The sequence below is a fragment of the Phoxinus phoxinus genome (assembly GCF_949152265.1).
Source record: "Phoxinus phoxinus genome assembly, chromosome: 23".
Taxonomy (NCBI): domain Eukaryota; kingdom Metazoa; phylum Chordata; class Actinopteri; order Cypriniformes; family Leuciscidae; genus Phoxinus; species Phoxinus phoxinus.
Window position 1 is genome coordinate 20,278,722 of NC_136898.1, and position 19,988 is coordinate 20,298,709.

At 39.8% G+C, this 19,988-nt stretch overlaps 2 protein-coding genes across 5 annotated transcripts in view; both read left to right on the forward strand.

The window, feature by feature from the left end:
• rabgap1 (RAB GTPase activating protein 1) overlaps nt 1-19,988 on the forward strand; it is an 89,803-nt gene that overhangs the window by 41,951 nt on the left and 27,864 nt on the right. For all 4 annotated transcript variants that reach the window (XM_079599339.1, XM_079599336.1, XM_079599338.1 and 1 more), the window contains one exon: nt 515-665. In XM_079599339.1, coding sequence (XP_079455465.1) covers nt 515-665 — 151 coding nt within the window. The remainder of the gene's footprint in view (nt 1-514; nt 666-19,988) is intronic.
• Nucleotides 12,643-16,546, forward strand: LOC306991482 (putative G-protein coupled receptor 21). Its single transcript, XM_079599361.1, has one exon. The coding sequence runs from the start codon at nt 13,502-13,504 to the stop codon at nt 14,528-14,530; it is 1,029 nt and encodes a 342-aa protein (XP_079455487.1). The 5' UTR covers nt 12,643-13,501; the 3' UTR covers nt 14,531-16,546.

The following is a 19,988-nucleotide window of genomic DNA, read 5'->3' on the forward strand; positions in this document are numbered from 1 at the left end:
ATATGGAATAAATTACGCACCAGAATGTCACTTCTGTCTGTGTGGCAGAACGAGTATCACTAATTCATACTTTACATAGTCTCCATGCAGTAATATTTACTGTTTTTACTGTATTTTTAGTTAGATAAATGCCTTGGTCAGTGTAAGAGACTTCTTTCAAAAGCATTAAATCTTACCAACCCCACAGTATAATTGGGTCACTATACATGAAAATGTTGTTTTGGACCCCAATGACTTTCATTGCATGGACAAAAACATCTGAATATTATACGATAGGGTTCACGCGTGATTCACGAAACCGTTGTATGCCGCCAATCCCATCGTACGAATGATCATACGTTGATAAATGTGGTGGCTGAAAACAATCGTCATTTAGATATCACGCCCCTAAAAATTCACGTTTTAGAAGCCTCGCAACACACACACACACACACAACATGGACCGTCTTAAAATGTAAGTGTTGTACTTAATTTGTAACCACGAGTCCCTGTTGGTTTTGTAATGTTTGATCAGGCATCTGAACTTGGCCGTGCGACCCAAACAGCTGCCGGCGCTGGTCCGCAGTGGTGTCCCGGAGGCCTTGAGAGGGGAGGTGTGGCAGCTACTGGCTGGATGTCATAACAACGACCATCTGGTGGAGGAGTACCGTACACTTATCACTAAGGTAGGCATACACCTCCCATCCTCCTTTTCATTCCACCAGAGGCACATTTCATCAAATGAGGCAAAGCAAAGGTGCTTCTCCATTATCAGCATTTTGTTTGTTTGGATAAATAATTCAATGAATAATTCATCCAAATGATTTTTATACCTCTAACCTTGAGTAGGCCTATATCTCAAGCTATTTGTTGAGGAGAGATGTGATATTACTTTTCTAAGCTGTTGGACTTTTGATTTTTGTTTGAGAATAACTGGGATGATTCAAATACCGTAAGAAATTCCTAAAGTTCATCGTGATAAATGGCAAGAGCATCTCCAGTATTTTTAGAGGAGGTTACCAGTTAAAGAATGTACTTGTCTTTGTGTATTCATAATAGCGTATTACATGTATACAGAAATATTGCAGTAGCAATGTCTCTGAATAAAAGCTGAATCTGAAAATGGATCTAAAAGTGCATTCACATTTACTGTTGTAAAATACAGTCATTTTAATAGGAATCCACGCGATCAGCGAAATATTTCCATACGCAGATTTAAGCGAAGGGTTCAAGTTGGTCAAATGAATTTGCTACGTTTATGAACAGAAGCTGCTTGGTTTGAAAATGACTGCATGTGAGCTGTGCTTCATTCATTGCTTTGATTTTGATAATGTGACCCCATCTTTAAAGAAGTGGTATAATGCCCTTTTCACAAGATGTAAAATAAGTCTCTGATGTCCCCAGAGTGCGTGTGTGAAGGTTTAGCTCAAAATACACCACAGATATTTTTATATATAATGTTAAAGTTGTTACTTTTTGAGGTTGAGCAAAAACGCACCGTTTTGTGTCTGTCCCTTTAAATGCAAATGAGCTGCTGCTCCCAGCACAGGGGGCGGAGCTTCAACAGCTTTTGTCCTTTTACCTCACACAGACATGCACTGAAAATTTCAAAGACTTTTAGCCTTTTATGTTCAAACCGAAGTCAGACAAAGATGGAGAGACTCAAGAAGTGACAACTCAGAAGTGACTCAAATCCAACAGGACATTTCAGAATGGTTAGTTGATGAATTTATGTAGCTGATGTGTAGTTATCTTCTAGTCATTGATAGCATATTCTGCAAATCGTGTTCTGGGGGCGGGGTTTATGTAAATTCTAGGGTTTGTGATGTCACTAACCCGTGAGGAATGTCGTGTAGTCCCTACCAGCCGTTTGTTGTAGTCCTTAAAAAGCAATTACTTTAAAAGCAAATATCTCCCTTTGCTTCGAACTTTGAGCATTGTAACTTTGCAGGTGTTGTTTATGCTCAAACAGCAACATCACACACTAACTAAAGTTAGAAAAGTGAAATCATAATCAACTACCCCTTTAATCTAAACATCTCCTTCATATTTGGACACTTTTGAAGCAAGTTTGCAGTGCAGAGGCCACAGGAATGATTGGAGCAAGAGGATAGAGATGGGATCAGTACATGTTGCAAGCCAGACTCAGACTCTAGTCATCCTGATGAGCTTCACAGCTCAAGGCATCACGTCTCCAACAGGCTTGTCAAGTATTTCTGCACTATGCTGTTCACAGTTTTTAGCATTAAATTAGTGCATATTTGTACTTAATCTGACCAACAAATGTCCATTCCGATATGAAGTGCCATCTTTCCAGATTCAAAGAATTTGGTTTGGACGTCAAAACAGTTTCTTGGAAAAACGGCTATAATTACGTTTCCACTGTACAAGGAAGGAGAGCGGACACATGACACTCTATCATGAGGTACTCTGCATTAATGGATGGAGACGGCCCAGAGATCCTGAGAGCCGCTCGATAGCCAAGTAATGGCTGATGCGTTTGATATGATTAGCAGTAGCATTGGATTGTTAATGGCTGAATAATGTGAACGAGAAAGCAGGGTTGTTTTCTTTCTTAACCCTCTTTGTCTATTCAGAGTAGGGATGCTAACGATTAATCGATGATCGATTACTTGTCGATAATAATTTAATAATTTAACTTTAAAAGTGCATTCAAATTTAAACAATACGAAGTCTTTGAACATGGAAAGCAATCGAAATTTAGTAAGCATGTCAAGTTTAATTATATTTCCCGACAAAAATAATGATTTCATCATATATTGGGCTCTGCACTTTGAAAGGGCTTTGGGACACAAGAGGACAGAGCCCATTCATTGTCTCATACATGAATGTTTTCTCCCAATATTTCAAAGCAACTGAAACCTGTTTGTAAATGGAGAGAAAAGTAAATATCTTCCGCACGAGCAAGACTTTTATATTATCATCTGTGGAAGACGCAGGACCATCAAATATTCATTCAATCATTGCATTTTTATTTATTAAATTATTTATTCTGTAAACAAAGCTTTATACTTCACTCGTGTCCTAATATTCATATCTAGAAACATTCATATGCGCAAAAAAGTGTTTGGTCACACTGACCGCCACGCCTCCTATTACATTTGGTATCATTTTACATTAAATGGTGATAATGTTAATTGCAAACTTTAATGGCGATTGTGTTTTAAAATACAATACGGCGCATTCAGCGGTCTTCGTGACAGGATATGAAACTATAAAGCCAACAATAATCTTGTTTTAGCAATGTATGCAATTAAAACATTTTTGTAATTTAAAGTAAAATGATCCCAAACGTAACTAGGCACACTCGCATCATTTTATTGTGGTAAAAATATAAATATTAAATGTTAAAAGTGAGGAAGCTGCCGTTTTGAGTGCAATTTGCACATCATACTGGTGACTATATGCCACTGCAGTAGATTCATTTTAGGGGCTGTTTACAGGACACCGATTTCAACTAAAAACGTGAAACTTTTTATGCGTTTTGGCCGTTCATTTACACGACAACGGTGTTTTGGGGGCCTGAAAACGCAAACTTCTGAAAACAGGTGCAAGTCTCCGTTCCGTGTAAGCAACAAAAACGTGAATCTCTGAAGATGACGACGTCTTGCACATGCGTGTTACATGTTCAGTCTATAGTGTTTCATCGCCATCTATTGGCCTGGCAGCAGAACACAGCGGTTTTAGTCGTTTTCGCGGATCCGTGAGAATGGGGATCGTTTTAACAATGGTGTCATCTGTACGTGGAAAACTTCTCTGGTTTAAGCATATCGTTGTGGTGTAAACGTACCCTTGGATTATTAAGGTTAATGATTACTTGATTAATCAATGGTTAATTTAAATAATGGTAGATCATGGGAATTTGTGTAAATTGACATCGATAATTCAGAGCCTGGACACGTTAATGTGATGTGACTTCGCATCCAAAATAAGTGCAAAAGTTTTGAACCTAGGTGTTTTTCATTCAAAGCGCTGTGAGAGAGTATAAATAAAGCAGCAGAAGCATCATGTATTCACTATATCTTCCTGTTTAGCTATTCTGCATGTGAACTCAGTATGTGCATGTATAGCCGTGCTACAAGACCCCTTGTTTTAACCCGAGGGATGCATGTCAATGTACTGTATCTTGTCAATCATTTCACCATGTCCCCGAGGTGCCTTACAGTGGTTTGGTTATTTTCATGAAAACAGGAGCTTTTACTGTGCTAAAGTTTTGTCCTTTTCCCAAAACAACATTGAAGAGCACTTCTCAGAAATAGTAGCCTGTCCCATTTGTGCCTTAATGTGATTTTGTCTCTAATGTGAAAGCTGGTTGTCCCTTGTTAAGGTCTCGCTCTTCACTTCACAATGTTCATTATGGCTTCCTTTATTTTATGTGACTAGAAAAGGCTTGAACTTCACCCACTGGACACAAGTCCAGGGACGTTCACGCTGGCTGGCAGTGATTTGCAACGACAGAAGCGACCGTAAATCGTGCTTTTTCGCTGAGAGATGGTGATTGGAAGCGAAATAAGCGAGGCGAGCAATTCAAAACAAAGCAATACAAATGGTGAAATGTGGAAAAAATCAGAAGAAGTCTCTAGAGAATTATTCTTTCCTAGAAATCAATGTAGTGACAAATTATTACTAAATATAACTAAAATGAAAACGTGATTGCTAACTTGTAGCATTTACAAAATACATTTTACATTCAAATTATGTTTCCTATTTTTGAATTTTGTGTCACCTACATTTTTGCACATTTAATAATAGCTAACCCTACATACGATCATGTGAGAAATGTTATTTTAATTGATTTATTCAAAGAAACTTGAAAAAAAAATAGTGCAGTCACATTTAATTTTGTGTTGTTCATCAATCCTCAAACGACAAGCCAAACAGACGTTCAGTCTTTTTAAGGAATTAAGCATTCATTCATAATGATCTTCACTCATAAATGTGGCTGGATGACCGTATTAATATTTCATACACTCGCGATGTACCGTATGTTGTGCTAGCGGGTGATCACAAATAAGTGATAACATCTTCTAAAGAACTCTGGCTCTACTTTATTCAAGGCTGTTCTATACGCTAGACGTCTGATAAAAGTTTGTTCGTAATGTTTCTCTTTTTGACCCAATATAAAATTTTGCGTTCCTTATACCGAGTATAACCGGTAAGTGATGGAGGCTGTTTTAAATATGTCTTCATAGCAAGTAGACACATTTTACTGCTACTGTCTTTCCTGTAAACAGCATCACTGATTCTAAACGCGAGCGAAAGCGTGCAGCTCCAGAAGCAACGTGGTGATGTGAAGCCATTTGTGTGTGTGTCGTATTAACAGAGGGAGAGAGAGAAAGCACAGTATTGCATGTTTGTGATATTACAGTCTGAGAAAGATTTCACCTAATTGACTTTATCTGTTGCTCCGTGTGGATTCATTTACTCATTAAACCCACATTGCTGTTGTGAATGAATGCTTGTGGGAATTCCACGCATTATAAGCACAGAGCTTATTGGGAAAGAGCAAAATCATGCACAATACCTGCAATCCTGCTGAAATTCAAGCCCTGCTAGAGTTGGGCGCAAAGGCTGCAGTTTTTTTTGAGTCGAGCTACATACTCGCGGTGATTTCACTGGGCAATGCCGTGTCAGCTGTCATTATGTAAAGAAAACATCCCGCAGCGCTGAGGTCCCAGGTGGCTTCAAGATGTTCCTCTCTCCCACCCACCCGAAAGTCCAAATAAACTTGATGTACACACTGAGTGTGTGTGAGATTGTTAGGACAACAGCCATGCTGAGCAGCTCCTGCACGTATATATGCATGTTTCTCAAGCCATATACTGAGCTAAACAAACCCACATTTGTATCACTTAAAGGCCTTCTAAAGAAAGAAACTCGTCCAAAACTTCAACTCGCTCCTTTTCCGCCATTCGTCACTATTATGGCTTTAGTTTTGTGTCTCGTACACAAAGCTTCATTACATGAAAACAGAACGGTATGGCGTAACAGTAAATAATATCCATGAAAATGTCCTGAGCCCAACACTGCCAATGCCGAAGACCTGCACATGTTTATGTAGTGATCCAGAGTTATCATTTGTGTTTAGAAAGAATTGGTCATGACAAGAGCAGGTTTTGCCAGTTCTTGCGACACATGGAGTTGAATGAATACTGTGAATTCTCAAAGATTTCTTTGTTCACGAGTTCGGGAAAATCGCTTGTAAAAAGGGATGGTTCTGAGTTTCCTCTGAATGGTCAAATCCAACAATGTGGCACCAATTATGTGAAGAGTACTTTACTTAGAAGACTTCACCAACTTCTTAGAAATAATCTGCATTTGATATTCATTTGGCCATTGAGGGGTAGTGTAGCCTATCCTAAAATGTTCTTATCTATATCATACTAAAAACTGTTCCGTTCACACCAAGAACGATAAATATAGCGATAACTATATTTGTGTCCACACCTACGAACGTTAGCGGTCTGTTTATTCTACTTATTCTAATCGTTCAACAACTGGAAAAAAAATAGTTAGGAAAGTGATCCCAATGATATAGTTTCTCTATATTGTTATTGTTATACCTGTGGTGTGAACTCTGCTATTCTTTAATATTGAGAATGATTTTTAGAACTATATCTTTATAGTTATCGTCCTTGGTGTGAACAGGCCTTAATCCATCTTTTATTTTTCAAAAAAGAGAAGAAAAAAAATCTCACCTTCAGAAACCCAAACATCTAGCAAACTTTGCGACAAACCGAATAATATCTTGCAGATCAGTTTTGCCTTTGTTTGCTCTTTATTTTTTGTGCATGAAAAAAAAAAAAAAAAGTGAATTGTTAGATGTAAAAATATATTACTATAATGATATTAAATAAATATTTAAAGGGGACCAATTATGCCCCTTTTCACAAGATGTAATATAAGTCTCTGATGTCCCCAGAGTGTGTATGTGAAGTTTTAGCTCAAAATACCCCACAGATAATTTTTTACAGCATGTTTAAATCGTCACTTTTTGGGGCTCAGAAAAACGCACCGTTTTAGTGTGTCTCCTTTAAATGCTAATGAGCTGCTGGTTCACGGCACAGGGGGCGGAGCCTAACCAGCTCGCGCTCAGTGAACAATCTCAACTCACGGAAAGATGATAATATCGAAACAGAAACTCACAGTAACGGTGTTCATTTCGACTCGGACAATAATGCCTAGAGTCAGAGAATATATGCCGTATGAAGTTGGAACAGGTATAGTTTAGTTTAATTACGGTTATAACCCATGTGTCATTGATTAATAAATAATGAATAAAAAAGGCGGATTGCTCAAAGTGTTGGGCCAGGAGTCGATGTCCTTATTTGGCAGTTCAGCTGCAAATACTGTGACGTTATTGTTCAAAAAACGTAATAGAGAATAGAAAAATCGGAACAAGTTGCAAAATATGACCAAAACAGAATCTAAAGATATCAATAAAGCACCTGAAGAGACTAATTTCAACTTTTCTGTACTTCTAAACACTCCAAATATCCAACAAAATACATTTAAGGGCTAAAAAAAGTGGATTTAGCATGATATGTCCCCTTTAAGTATATATATTTAAATGATATTCTTTATTTTGTACTACCGTACTATTGTAGTTACACTATTTTACATGCACTGTAATATTTTTAGTACTGTTACATTTCCTTCCACCTGCTCTATTGTTAGAGGAGATTATAAAAGACGGACCCGGCTGCAGCCTTCGCTAAGCTGACTCACAGACGGCCTTTATATTGAGCTCTTGTTTCCACTCAGCTAGTTATCACAGACCTGCACTTTTCACCGTCTGCTCTCCTAGGGCTCTGCACTCTGAAAGAAGAGGACTAAAACGATCCCTCATAGGGTTTGAGTGAAAGCTAAACCGCAAGCCACGCGTTCCTCTCACATTGCATAATTAGTCATTAATTATCTTTTTTTTTTTTACCTTCTAGCCAATTCAGAAGCTACGCTAATATTTTTTTCAATAATGGCAGATGTTGAACCAGGCAAATTATGATTATTTTTATTAACACAACAAATGCTTCCCATCTTCCTTATGCTTTGCTTTGTATGTGTGCGTTTGATGCCTGGGAACCATGGTGATTCATTTCTTAAAAGCGTTATACAAAGAATAGCCATGCTCTCAGAGTTTTGCCATTGTGTTTAATTCAATGGAGGCATTGAACAGGCACACATTTCTATTTTGAGTTGTTATCACGGAACTGGCAGGCTGCTCTATAGTTCAGCGCTTACAGCAAGTTAAGCAACAAAGTGACATTGATGAAACAGTCTGTCTCTGCTTCCAATAAACATTTTAGTGAGAAATATAGTATTTCCAGTGTTTTGAGAGACAGGCCTCCCTCTGAAACATCAGGGCCAAATGGCTGGAGTGAGATGAGTGTTGATTTTCACCAGGGCTGGGTCATAAATACATGACACGTCTTAACACCAGGGCTTGAGTGATGACAAGTTTGATTTAGTTTTTACCGAGTGCCTTCACCTTTTCCATGTATTACTCAAGGACTGCCACTCTTTCTAACCCCGACAACTTTTCATTTATTTACACGTGTTGCCATGGGAGTCGTGGCCGCCATGACGGGTGCAGTACCAGTGCTGTTACACTGTGAGGTTTATGAAAATGACAGCTGGTTGGGTGTGAAACGGTTAAATTAGACAATTGGAAAAATGTCTGCGTGTGTAAATATAATAGAGCAAAGATGCAAGTGAAATAAGCATTGTTTTTTCAGGTAGGCTAAATCTGTATTCCGGTACAGACATTGAATTATCAAGTGTAAAATAACACTGCATATAGGCTTCACTGTATAAATTAAATATAATTAATTGAAAACAATTTATCTTTATTAAAGCTACAAAAATAATTTTCTATTTCTGAAGAAATGCACCGATCCAATATAATGATACGCATCTGTTTTCTTTCTCAATTCTTTACAACACATAAGCGTCAAACAAGATTACCCGCCGAGACGGGCTTTTTGAATTAATTTTGCGTGCCTGTGTCCGTTCAAGCTCAAAAGAAGAGAAGAAGAGGCTTGAATTCGGTGTTCACGTGCTGTCACGCAGAAAACGGCACGCGAGTTCCAGTCTTCTTGCGCTGTGTGTTTAAACTGACAGGACTTAAAAACACATGCAAGTGATAAACTTTCACTCTGTGATGGTTAAGCTTTGCAGTTAATCCGCGAATCACATGCGCTCCGTACCGGGCGGCAGCTGCCCCGCGCGGATCAACTACAATCCTTAAAGGTGCTCTAAGTGATGTTGGGTGACGTCACTTCTTGTTGACGTTCGAAGTATTGTCAAACAAAACGTAGGTTAGCTAGACCCTCGCTCCTCCTCATCCGCGCACTAACCCCCCAAACCCCACCCCCTAATCATTCTTGTCGGTTATTGGCTGGAACACTGTTTGTTATGTTTCGTGGTGCGGGTGAACCCAGTTTGTTTTTGTTGCTGTTTGTCGAGCCTAGGGTGTCTACAGACACCGCGTTTTCTTACAGTGTGTTCAGGAGACAGACAGCTAGCGGATAGTGAGGAGATGTTTACTGTATATGACAAAAAATGTTTTGGCCTTAAAAACGCGTGACATCGCTTAGAGCACCTTTAACTTGACATTGCACATCCTGCGATGTGATTATTGCGGATGCACACATCGTGATATCGATGCTAGTACGTTATATCGTGCAGCCTTGAGTTGATATATATGCATACAATAAAAGTCAGTGGGGTCCAAAGTAGTGTTGTCACAATACTGGACTTTCCAACTTCAATACGATACCTTGAAAAATACAGATATCAGAGTTAAGTGCTATTCAACTCACCAACACTATTCATCCGGAGTGGATTGGACGACTGAGTGAGACTGCAGAAAAGGAGAATTGAAACCATTTAAGATATATCAGTATCGATACATATCACAATATCGATATTTCGTTGTTTTGTTTTGGTATTACATGGAAACAAACTATTGAAACACTCTTTCTTTTTTTGTCCCACTAAAAATGGAACATGTTTGGAATGACATGAGGTTGAGTAATTGATGACAGAACTTTAATACTTTACTTTCCATTTAATACTTTAGGGTTAGGTTCGAAATTCGAACAAAAACTCCTGAAGTATGAGCAAAACGACATGGTGATTTGATTTCCTCATCCAGAACAGGCTAATCTAATGTCCAGCTAAGACTTTGCTTCAAATTGATCCAAATATGCTCTAAACTAGTGCTACGTGATGCTTTCAGTGGTGATGTCACAAATCCAATCAGAAGTTGGCATGGAGCCCATTTCAGTCTGTCCCCCATCCATATGGCGTCTATTTTTGTTAATGGGATAAGTATATTTTATTAGATCGTCTGCTTTTGACATGGTAACAAGCATCTTATTCTGTGGCCTTCTTTCACTCTGAACCCTTCTGCGCACCCGAACGTGTTTGATGGGCTGCATTTCTTCGGCTCATACTATTACCAGATGTTCCCTTGTCCATAAACACAGACACAGAGGTCAGACATACACACCGATTTCTCTAGACACTCCTCACACACCACCCCATGCGGTGAATAAAAACAAACGGCTAACACAAAGCCCGGTCTGTTAGTCTGCGGCAGCCTGCACCTCTTCGCACTTCAAGTACCGGAATTCGAAACACGCCACAATAAAAATCCATCTTAGCGCCAGGCGTGACTTAACAAAATAGGGAGCAGATAGTCTTGAGCTTGACTGCGTTCAGTAGGAGACCTTTAATATAGCGATTGGTAGCATACATGTCTGTACAAAAAGAGTGTCTCTGCTCTGTGGGGTTAATGTCACTCTGAATGGCCTAGACCCAGGGGATTGTGAAGGGTTTATGGAGGAAGACTGTGGGTGGTCTATACAGAAGGTCTCTGCTACAGCAGCGAACTCCAGGTCTGTGGGGCTTAGAGTTTAGCGGACTACTGATATAAACCAAACCTGCTGTCTCACTCTATGAAGGAATGAGTATGTGCTGTTTGTGTTCGCTGTGCAGCTGAGTCAGGCTGGACGTGGCTAACACTTTTCCATCACTATAGGCACAGCCTTTCTCTTATCTTCTCCTATACCAGACGACCTTAACCAGATCAGATGACCCGTTTCATTTGACGCATACAAAAACGTGGATGTGAGGGATAGGAGTATAGTGCATACTTGTTCTGTCTTAATGTTAAAACAAAACTGTTTGTTACCCGTTTTACCTCTGCAGGGATTTATTGTGTTTGTATGTGTAAGTGAAGAAGTATTTTGAACTAGGAATAAAATGTAGGACATGATTTTATCCGTTGTGATAATTGGTTGCAACATCAGCTGTTAATGAGAGTCATTGTAGAGTAAGAGCAAGTGGAATGTTATTTTATATATATTTTTTATAATCTACATGATTGAATTATTTCAAGTAGGACCAGAAATTTAAAGTAAAAAAGTAACAATTGTGGACCATATGGTTTCACCTAAATTGTATCCTAAACCATATGGTTCGGAGTTGGCGATCTGCAGAGAATTTGTGGTTGGACCGTTTCAGTGGTCCACCACAATGATCGACATGTCATTAAATAAACTGTAAGTCTGACTTTTACAGCCTAATTTTTGTCAAATTAAATATGCCTCATGCATTCAGCTCTTCATTCCTCTTTATCTCTTCCTTTCCTCCTCATTGTTCTCTTCCTAATGGATGAGCCCAGTGTTGTCTGCTCCCCACCTTTCAAGTTGGGCCTATTTTTAGCCCCTCGTGTGCCTGACTGAGGGGATGCGTGAAAGTGGGGACTGTGTATGTGTGTTCACTGATTCTGGCAATGACAGAGTGAAAGGAGACTGACAGGGTGCTATGGTTATTAGGTTATTAGGCTAAGGTATTACCATGGTGACAGGGAACAGAAACTGATAAATATGATCTAAATGGAAACAGACATTTGTGTTAGGGAAACACCTAGAGTTCAGTGAGTCTGTGTGACCGACTTGGCCTGGCACAAATCATATCATGATAACCTTAGTATTTCGACTGCTCACATGCGTTGACGTTGGCTACATGCCAATCTCTTATGTCACCATCTTTGAACCCAATTTAGGGTTAAATTACAGTAGCATGTAGGATGCAACTGACTTAATGCTTCCTAATGTGTACCGAAATATTCTTCAGTGTTAGGAGCCCACAAATAGGAGTCCACAACACTGCATAAAATGGGTATAATTTCATGTAAGATGACATGAAAAGTTTCATTTGATCTAGTAAGAAATGTATTCGTCTTTGTAAATGTATATATTCTGACCTTCTGCTGTTTTTTTGCATGAGTCCGCATAGGCGGGAGAAAGAGAGTGTGTGGGAGGCGTGTTGCATTGGAATTGTGATTGGAATAGAAGGAAAAGGTAGGACAGAGGCAGAGCAAGTAATATGAGTTTTACAGTAGAAAGAGTGTTGTTTAGGGAGTCAAAACAAATCTGAAGGGAAAGCATTTTTTCAAAATATTTATTTGTAAGAGATTGAGTGGTGGGTACGAGTGTGGTGAAGGAGTGTATGGATTGACAAGGGAAGGGGATGCCTCTCTCTGCTCATGCTTCGACATCTGCTCACTGGCTGGAGCCAAGGGTGGGAGGAGTTTGAGTGCTCCTGCTGCAGCGGAGGGAGGGAGGGAAGGAAAGAGCGGGATGCATCAGTGCCACAGAAAAGAGAGAGAGAGACTGCTCTCTGCATCACACCACTCTATCCTTCATTTACATTCCAGACGCTGGCTCCTCTCTGGAGAGCCCCTTCTCCGTTTGAAATGCCAATCACCACTTGCTGTTTCTTCATCCTGGATCACACGTACTTCCTCCTCATTGATGTGAGGGAGCTGGGAGCCTGGCACATGCTGAAGAGATTCCCCACTCTTCATTCGATTGACGACTGACAACTGAAGTTTCTGCAAATACATCACTCCTTACTGGGATTTGTAGGAATAAACATTTTGACTTCGTTCTTGTGAGGAATCTTCAGTGCTCTTTCGCTGTGCGCGCTTCTCCGGACTAAAGACTGTTTGAGAGCGACTGGGACTTCTGTGATCAGAGTGGCAAGGACTCCGCTTCCTCTGCTTTTTTCCTTGTGCAGGTCCTGTGCCGGCAGCTGCCTGCCTTTGCTCGGGCACAGCTGTGCTTCTCCCCGGAAAGGTGGGGGACTGATAAAAGAAGAGAGGGGTTATTTGTCCAGTTCTGCTACTGTGGTTTAATCCATAATTTAAGATAGACTGACCACCTGCCCCCACAATAGAAACTGTATGATTCGGTTTGTTTTACTCAGTAAGTGACTCTCGCCAGGATACCGTCACTGTGTGTGTGTTGGTGAAAGGATTGGAGTGGACGCTGAGGACTAGCGACTCATGTTGCTGCTGATATGGAAGGCACCTGGCACGGGCACCTCCCCCATGTCTATCAGGGGCAGCCGTACTGTGGGCAGCATTTGCTAAGCTAGGCCCCGAAGGAACTAGCACCCTAATTGTGTGCCCAAGCGCACCCTGAACAAGATGAACACCACTGAGTTGAACTATAGCACAGAACCCTTCTGCCTGCTGGACATTGGCTACTCTGAGATCTTTAACACCTGCCTGCTGGAAGTAGCTGTTATTTTCTTCTTGACAGTGCTCATCATCTCTGGGAACCTGGTGGTTATATTTGTTTTCCACTGTGCCCCGCTACTCAGCCACCATACCACTAGCTCCTTTATACAGACTATGGCATACGCAGACTTCCTGGTTGGGGTCAGCTGTCTTATCCCCTCTTTGTCTCTTCTGCAACATCTGGAGGGTTTGAACGAGAAACTCACCTGCATGGTCTTCAGCTACATGGTCTGCGTGTTGAAAAGTGTCTCCATGGCCTCTCTGGCATGCGTTAGTGTTGACCGTTATGTTGCCATCACCCGACCTCTTTCCTACACAGCTCTGGTCACACCCTGCCGTCTTCGCACTTGCATTACCCTTATTTGGCTGTACTCAGCGCTCATCTTTTTGCCCTCTTTTTTTGGTTGGGGCAAGCCGGGATACCATGGTGATGTATTTCAATCGTGCTCCTCCTGGGACACCCAGCCCCTTTTTACCGCCTTTATTGTTGCAGCCCTCTATGCACCAGCTGCTTTTACAGTTTGTTTCACTTATGCCCATATCTTTCGGATCTGTCGGCAACACACTCGGCAGATCAGTCAGCGGAGAGCTCGCTTTGGCCCACAGGATCCTGAGCCAGGTGAGCAAGCTTGCACGGACAAACGCTACGCCACCGTACTCTTCCGTATCACCAGTGTGTTCTACCTGCTTTGGCTTCCCTACATCATTTACTTTTTACTGGAGAGCGCAGGGATATACCACCATGCCATTGCCTCGTTCCTGACCACATGGCTGGCCATTAGCAATAGTTTTTGCAACTGTCTAATTTACAGCCTGTCTAACAGCGGCTTCCGCAAAGGCCTCAAGCGCCTCTGCCTGCTTTGTCTGCAACGCACCGACACCAAGAAGCCCCTAGGAGATCCACCAGTGCCTCCACGCCCTGTGTGCCATGTGTAACGCCATCGTTTGGCAAGATAGTGAGCTTTATGTTGATGGCAACGGCCTTGACGATTAAGTGGATCCTGAAGATTGGTTTCGGCATCTGTGCACTATCCTAGTTCGGTCCCGGTGTTCTGAATGAGGCTAGATGACAACGGTCCGTTTGCCTTTATGTATAGTTGCAGGATTACCCAGTAGGAAGGAATGTACCTTTGACCTTGGTCATTAAAGATGAAGTGGATAACTGTGTGAGAGTGGGCTATTCTCATTGGTGTTTTGAGATATACCATTCTCAGCAGTTTTTGCTACAACAATAAATTCAGCAATGAGGAAAGGAGATAAATATAATTCTGTGAGACAGAATTGTAATTATGAAGTCTTTAGATTGCATTAAATATTGTCAGAATGCAAAAAAAAAAAAACGTTTTATTTATGACAATAATGCAAAGACGGAGTTGCACTCAGCAAATGTCTTATTAAAAGAAGACAAGCTCATGTCTTTAAGCTAGCTGAGCTTTTAGACTTTGTGGTGAATTTACCTGCCTTTGTGGACTTTCAGTTCTGCTCATGTTGTCAGCACGGCGATTAACCAATGTTTCTCCAGTTAACTTGCTCACGTCTGTTTAAATGTAGGAAGAAAAGAAGGATCTGCCAGACTGATGTAAAATCTAAAGAATTATAGACTAAATGTTAAAATGATCTTCTGACAGTCTCTGACAGAGACTCTGCAAAGATTAAGAGCATTCACAAGGGCTGACCTGGTTTCGGACTCATAATCTTAGTTATGTTTTTACTAGTAATATTCAATTCTTGCCTCGTAATTTCCCGAGGATAATCTGATCACTACCCTGCTCTCAGTGGAGGAATGTGTTTGCTAGATCTGCAGTGTTTCTTGTCCATGAATCAGTGATAAGTCTTGACCTTCAGCAATCACAAATGGAATTTTTCTAAAGCCCTTTTCCCAAAGAGCAGAATTCAACTCCAGCCCCTAAGCAATGCCACGATTACATGGTCTTCCTATTTTCTGCTTATTTAAAGCCATGAAGGGATTACATAACCACGCCTCCAGTCAGAGGACATCATCCTTTAAAAACGCAGTAATACAACAGCAAACAGACGGCACATTAGACCTGATTCCTTTCTAACCCTTGATTGGACTGGAGATGATCTTCCTTGCTGAAACGAACATTATTTCACCCCAGCATCAACTCCTATTCTATAGGCTAACCATCCCGCAAACCTTCTGAAAGGTCTACTTAACTACTTGGAGTATTTTATCTGATTCAAATTGGATTTCAGTTTGATTTGAATGTCTCCTGGACAGAATGACTCTTGGACTTACTTTCCCTCTGCCATGCAGTTTCAATCCTCTTGGTTTGCTTCCACGGGTTACAATGTGTCCAAACGCACAATCGCACTTAAAATATTGCATAATGCAGTTAAGCACAACACAGAATAACATGGCCGTAATAGATGTTAGTTGCTTAATTCTGCATTTAAGATGAACAACGCCGCAGTGGTGAAGGTTGCTGATGTGGACAAGAACCAAAAAAATATTGTTGTTCAACTCAAGGTGTATTAGGACACTTCGATAAAATGGAGGTCAGAAGAAAATCTACTAAAACAGTGATATCTGGACGCAGAGGTCAACGTTTTAATGGCAAATGCTTCTGGAGAGTCCTGCATGTGCGTACACACACACACACACACACACACAAAAGCGTAACAACATTAAACTGCATCTTTCAGCGCTGTACTATTTATCTTTATGACACTCTTGAGAAGCCTAATACACAGATAGATTCTGTACATAATTCATATGTGGAGGTGCCAAGAAAATAGAGGGCATTGAAAATCATGTCCTTTGTCTTTTTTTTTCATGCTGTGACTATGATTATAAATTCACTCATTTGGATGGTACTGTTAAAAATTCTTTCTTAAGCAAATAGCTTTGTCCTTATAGCTGACCAAAGTAACACTATTTATTGATGTTCTCTGATGAAATTGTTTAAAAAAAAAAGTGTTATATATATATATATATATATATATATATATATATATATATATATATATACATACAGGAATCACAAAATGTAATAAGATTGAAAATACTTGTTGAATGGATTGATTATTTGTAGTATGCAAGGCGTTTATTATATCAAATACAGTCTGCATTCCTCTTTGTATTTAATCTAATAGTATTTATGAACTTTACCTTCTCTTAAATTGTTGTAAGAGAATTTTTTTTCTTTGGAGGAGAGGGTTATATACTGTGGCATATTCCCAAATACATTTTGTATGGAACCATGGGGGAAAAATGCTCAAATTTTATCACCAAAACCGGTAGTTTGACTGTTATACATTGGGTTAAGAAATGGATCTAGTTGTTATGCCACGTCGCTTCAGTTAATGACTGAATTGCCTAAAGGTTGAAGTTTTCATAACTGTAATACTGTGACGTGAGGAAGTGTCTTATGACTTCAAAAAAATTGTCTCTAAGTGTTTAATCAAGCTTTTGATAGGTGTCATCATGTAAAGTCTGAACTGCCATGTCATGGCAGGGTGCTGTGCAATACTTCTACTCACTAGAGAGTGATAGAAAACATATCACGCATAAAAGAAAAAGGGCTTTTAATTTTTTTCTAGCTTGTTTGTTCAAATGTAAGATCTTGATCTTGTGTCCTCTGGCTGTGTGCTGTTTTTGAACCAGAGCAGTTTGGCCATTTACCCATCTATTGCTTTATTGATCGCACATGACCGTGTGTGTGTGCGCGCACACGTGCATGGATGTGTATGCGCTTTAAACAGAACAAAGGTTCGTGTCTATTCCAGGGACTTGTTTTTAGCATTCGTCTTGATTGCTTTTAGGACTTTTTAATGACCCTGGACCTCTGGACTCACCCAGGACTGCATCCTCTCTCTTGTCTTAAGAAACAGTCCATGTATTCAACTAAAGGAATCAAATGAAATGAAACGGCCATGCTTGAGAAGCAAAAAACTGCTTGTTTATAAACCATTTGAATTGGTTGAATTTTCAGAAACCATCAATTTGTTTCTCTCATTCGACTGATTCTGATGTCTTTCTCATTGGTCACCAGTCAATTCTTTCTATATAAATGAAATCGCAATTGTAGTTGGGTTTTCTGCATAAGTTACTGAGAAAATCCAGATCTTGAAGCATGCGTATCTGTTAATTTTTCTGATGCTGTAGATATTGTCTTCTAAGGTTGTTTCTACATGCCTCTCAGTGTCTGAAGGATATTGTAAGTGGGATTGTATATTGGTTTGTAAATGTATGTTTTGAAATAGAATGGATTTCGAGGCTCTAATGCTGGCCAATCAGGTGTCAGCATTGTATGTTTTGCTTTGGTGGTTCTTCAGTCATGGGTAAAAGTTGGAGATATGATTTTAACTTTTGGGACGTTTTGATGCCAGAGAGCTTTTTTTTGTTGTTGTTTGTTTGTTTTTTGTTCTCCTCATGATGCCAAAGTATTCTTTTTTTCCTTTCCTGTGGGAAAACGGCTCTGTTCTTGAAATCAAAGTCAAGGGCTAGTGCTCTCATGGGAGAAAATCTCCCAATATGACTTGCTCTCCGCTGTGCCATATTAGGACGCAGGACCCAACCGGCCCCTGCCATCGCAGAAAATGGAGGGCTGAGCTGGAACAGTGTGTGATCTCTCCCTGAGGAACACACACACACACACACACACACACACACACACACACACACACACACACACACACACACACACACACACACACACACACACACACACACACACACACACACCCCTCTCCTTTACCTCATCTTGGTTGTGCTTGGCATATTTATTGAGTTTATTCACGTATGTTTTAACAATCCGTTAAATTGCTGAGCCTGGCTCCTTAATGAATTGCTCATGATCTTGCCCTCCTAAGCGGGTCCGATTTTTATTTGATTAACTGGAGAGAATTGTTTTTCGCCTTTCACCTTAAAGCATTCCAAATTGTATTTCATTTCTTACCATGAGTGAACACTTTGTCTGAGAGGATACGAAAGCACTGCAAAGTTTTTTATGATTTAACAGCATTTTGAACTGAAGTTGCTGGAATCTGCTTCTCTGTATTCTCTTCAGCATTTCGACAAATTGGTGTGTGTAGGGCTGTAGCTGAGGTACTGGTGTAGTGTACCACAAATTTTGTAATGATGTCATGTTTTAGAAAATAATTGTCAATAATATATTTATATTCTGGTATATCTGCACTGAGGAAATAAATGTGATCTTATCCTATCTTATTTGAATGCTTGTCATTGTAAGGAGAAATGTTGTGTGTGTGTGAGAGAGATGAATGACTTTTTAATGTAAATGTATGTGCTAGTATGCATTTCTGACAGTACATTAATAAACTGTTGGTACATGCTTGCGTTAGCACTTGTTCGTCACGACTCACGTGCACACATCCACAATTTAATGTCAAAAGTGCACGTCAATGTAATGCATTGGAAAACATCTGCTGATCAGGGACATGTTTTTACGTTTTGCCAACTTAAACATTTGGTTTTCTGTGACATTGGAAAAACAGAATTGTCTTTGTTTTTATAAGTGCTGTAAGTTTCTCATGACCTTATTTGATGTTGCATAAAATCGCTGGTTTCACCGAATTTATAAATTATCTAGGTTTTCTTTGCATGTCTAGACAAGGTTTCGTCAAGCTAGAAGACCATCCCAATTGCAAAGCATCAATTTAAACAGATTTAAAACAAAAATCGAAAAGCTTTTTTACTCTGCAGTAATATTTGTCTTGCACATTTCCTAAATAGGAGTGACAAGTTTCCAGCGACAAGTAATTTGTCCGTCTAACCAGCTGCTCGACGCACCGAGCACAGCCTAGTTAATGTTTAATATACAATTATGTGGAGCTGAATTTTGAAGCAGTGAGATTTCACAGTGGACGGACTACCCAATACGACTAGCAAAATGTCCTGGTTAGGACCTTGCCTGTGTGTTATATACAATATATTTGCAATAGGTTTTCTGTTAATTATAAGAAATAAGCGGTTTAATTAATATTTATGATTTTGTTTCATAAAGACCATGTCATTAGATTAGTTTCACCATCCTTATGTCATATAACGTGCGATTATGAGTGTAAAGACATGTTTGCTGCTCATTCATTCTACGGATTAATTTAGAAACTAAAATCCAGGAAACAGCCCTGGTTTAACGCTCTAAGAAGGGCAGAAATAAAATGGAAAAAGGATAAATTGCTACCAACTACCAACTATTGCAAAATTATTTGTCCAAATTTCAAGTGGTTGCTCTGCAAAGGTCCAAATACTTTAAAAACTTGATTTCTCAAAACTGTCCAAAAATTCACTTAATCCTCCCATTGTGGTTGGTCTTGATCACAGTCAAGTTGTGAGAAACAAAATCGGATGTATTAAATCTTAGATTTTAGCATATCTATCTCAGAAACTCTGGTACTTGCATATGAG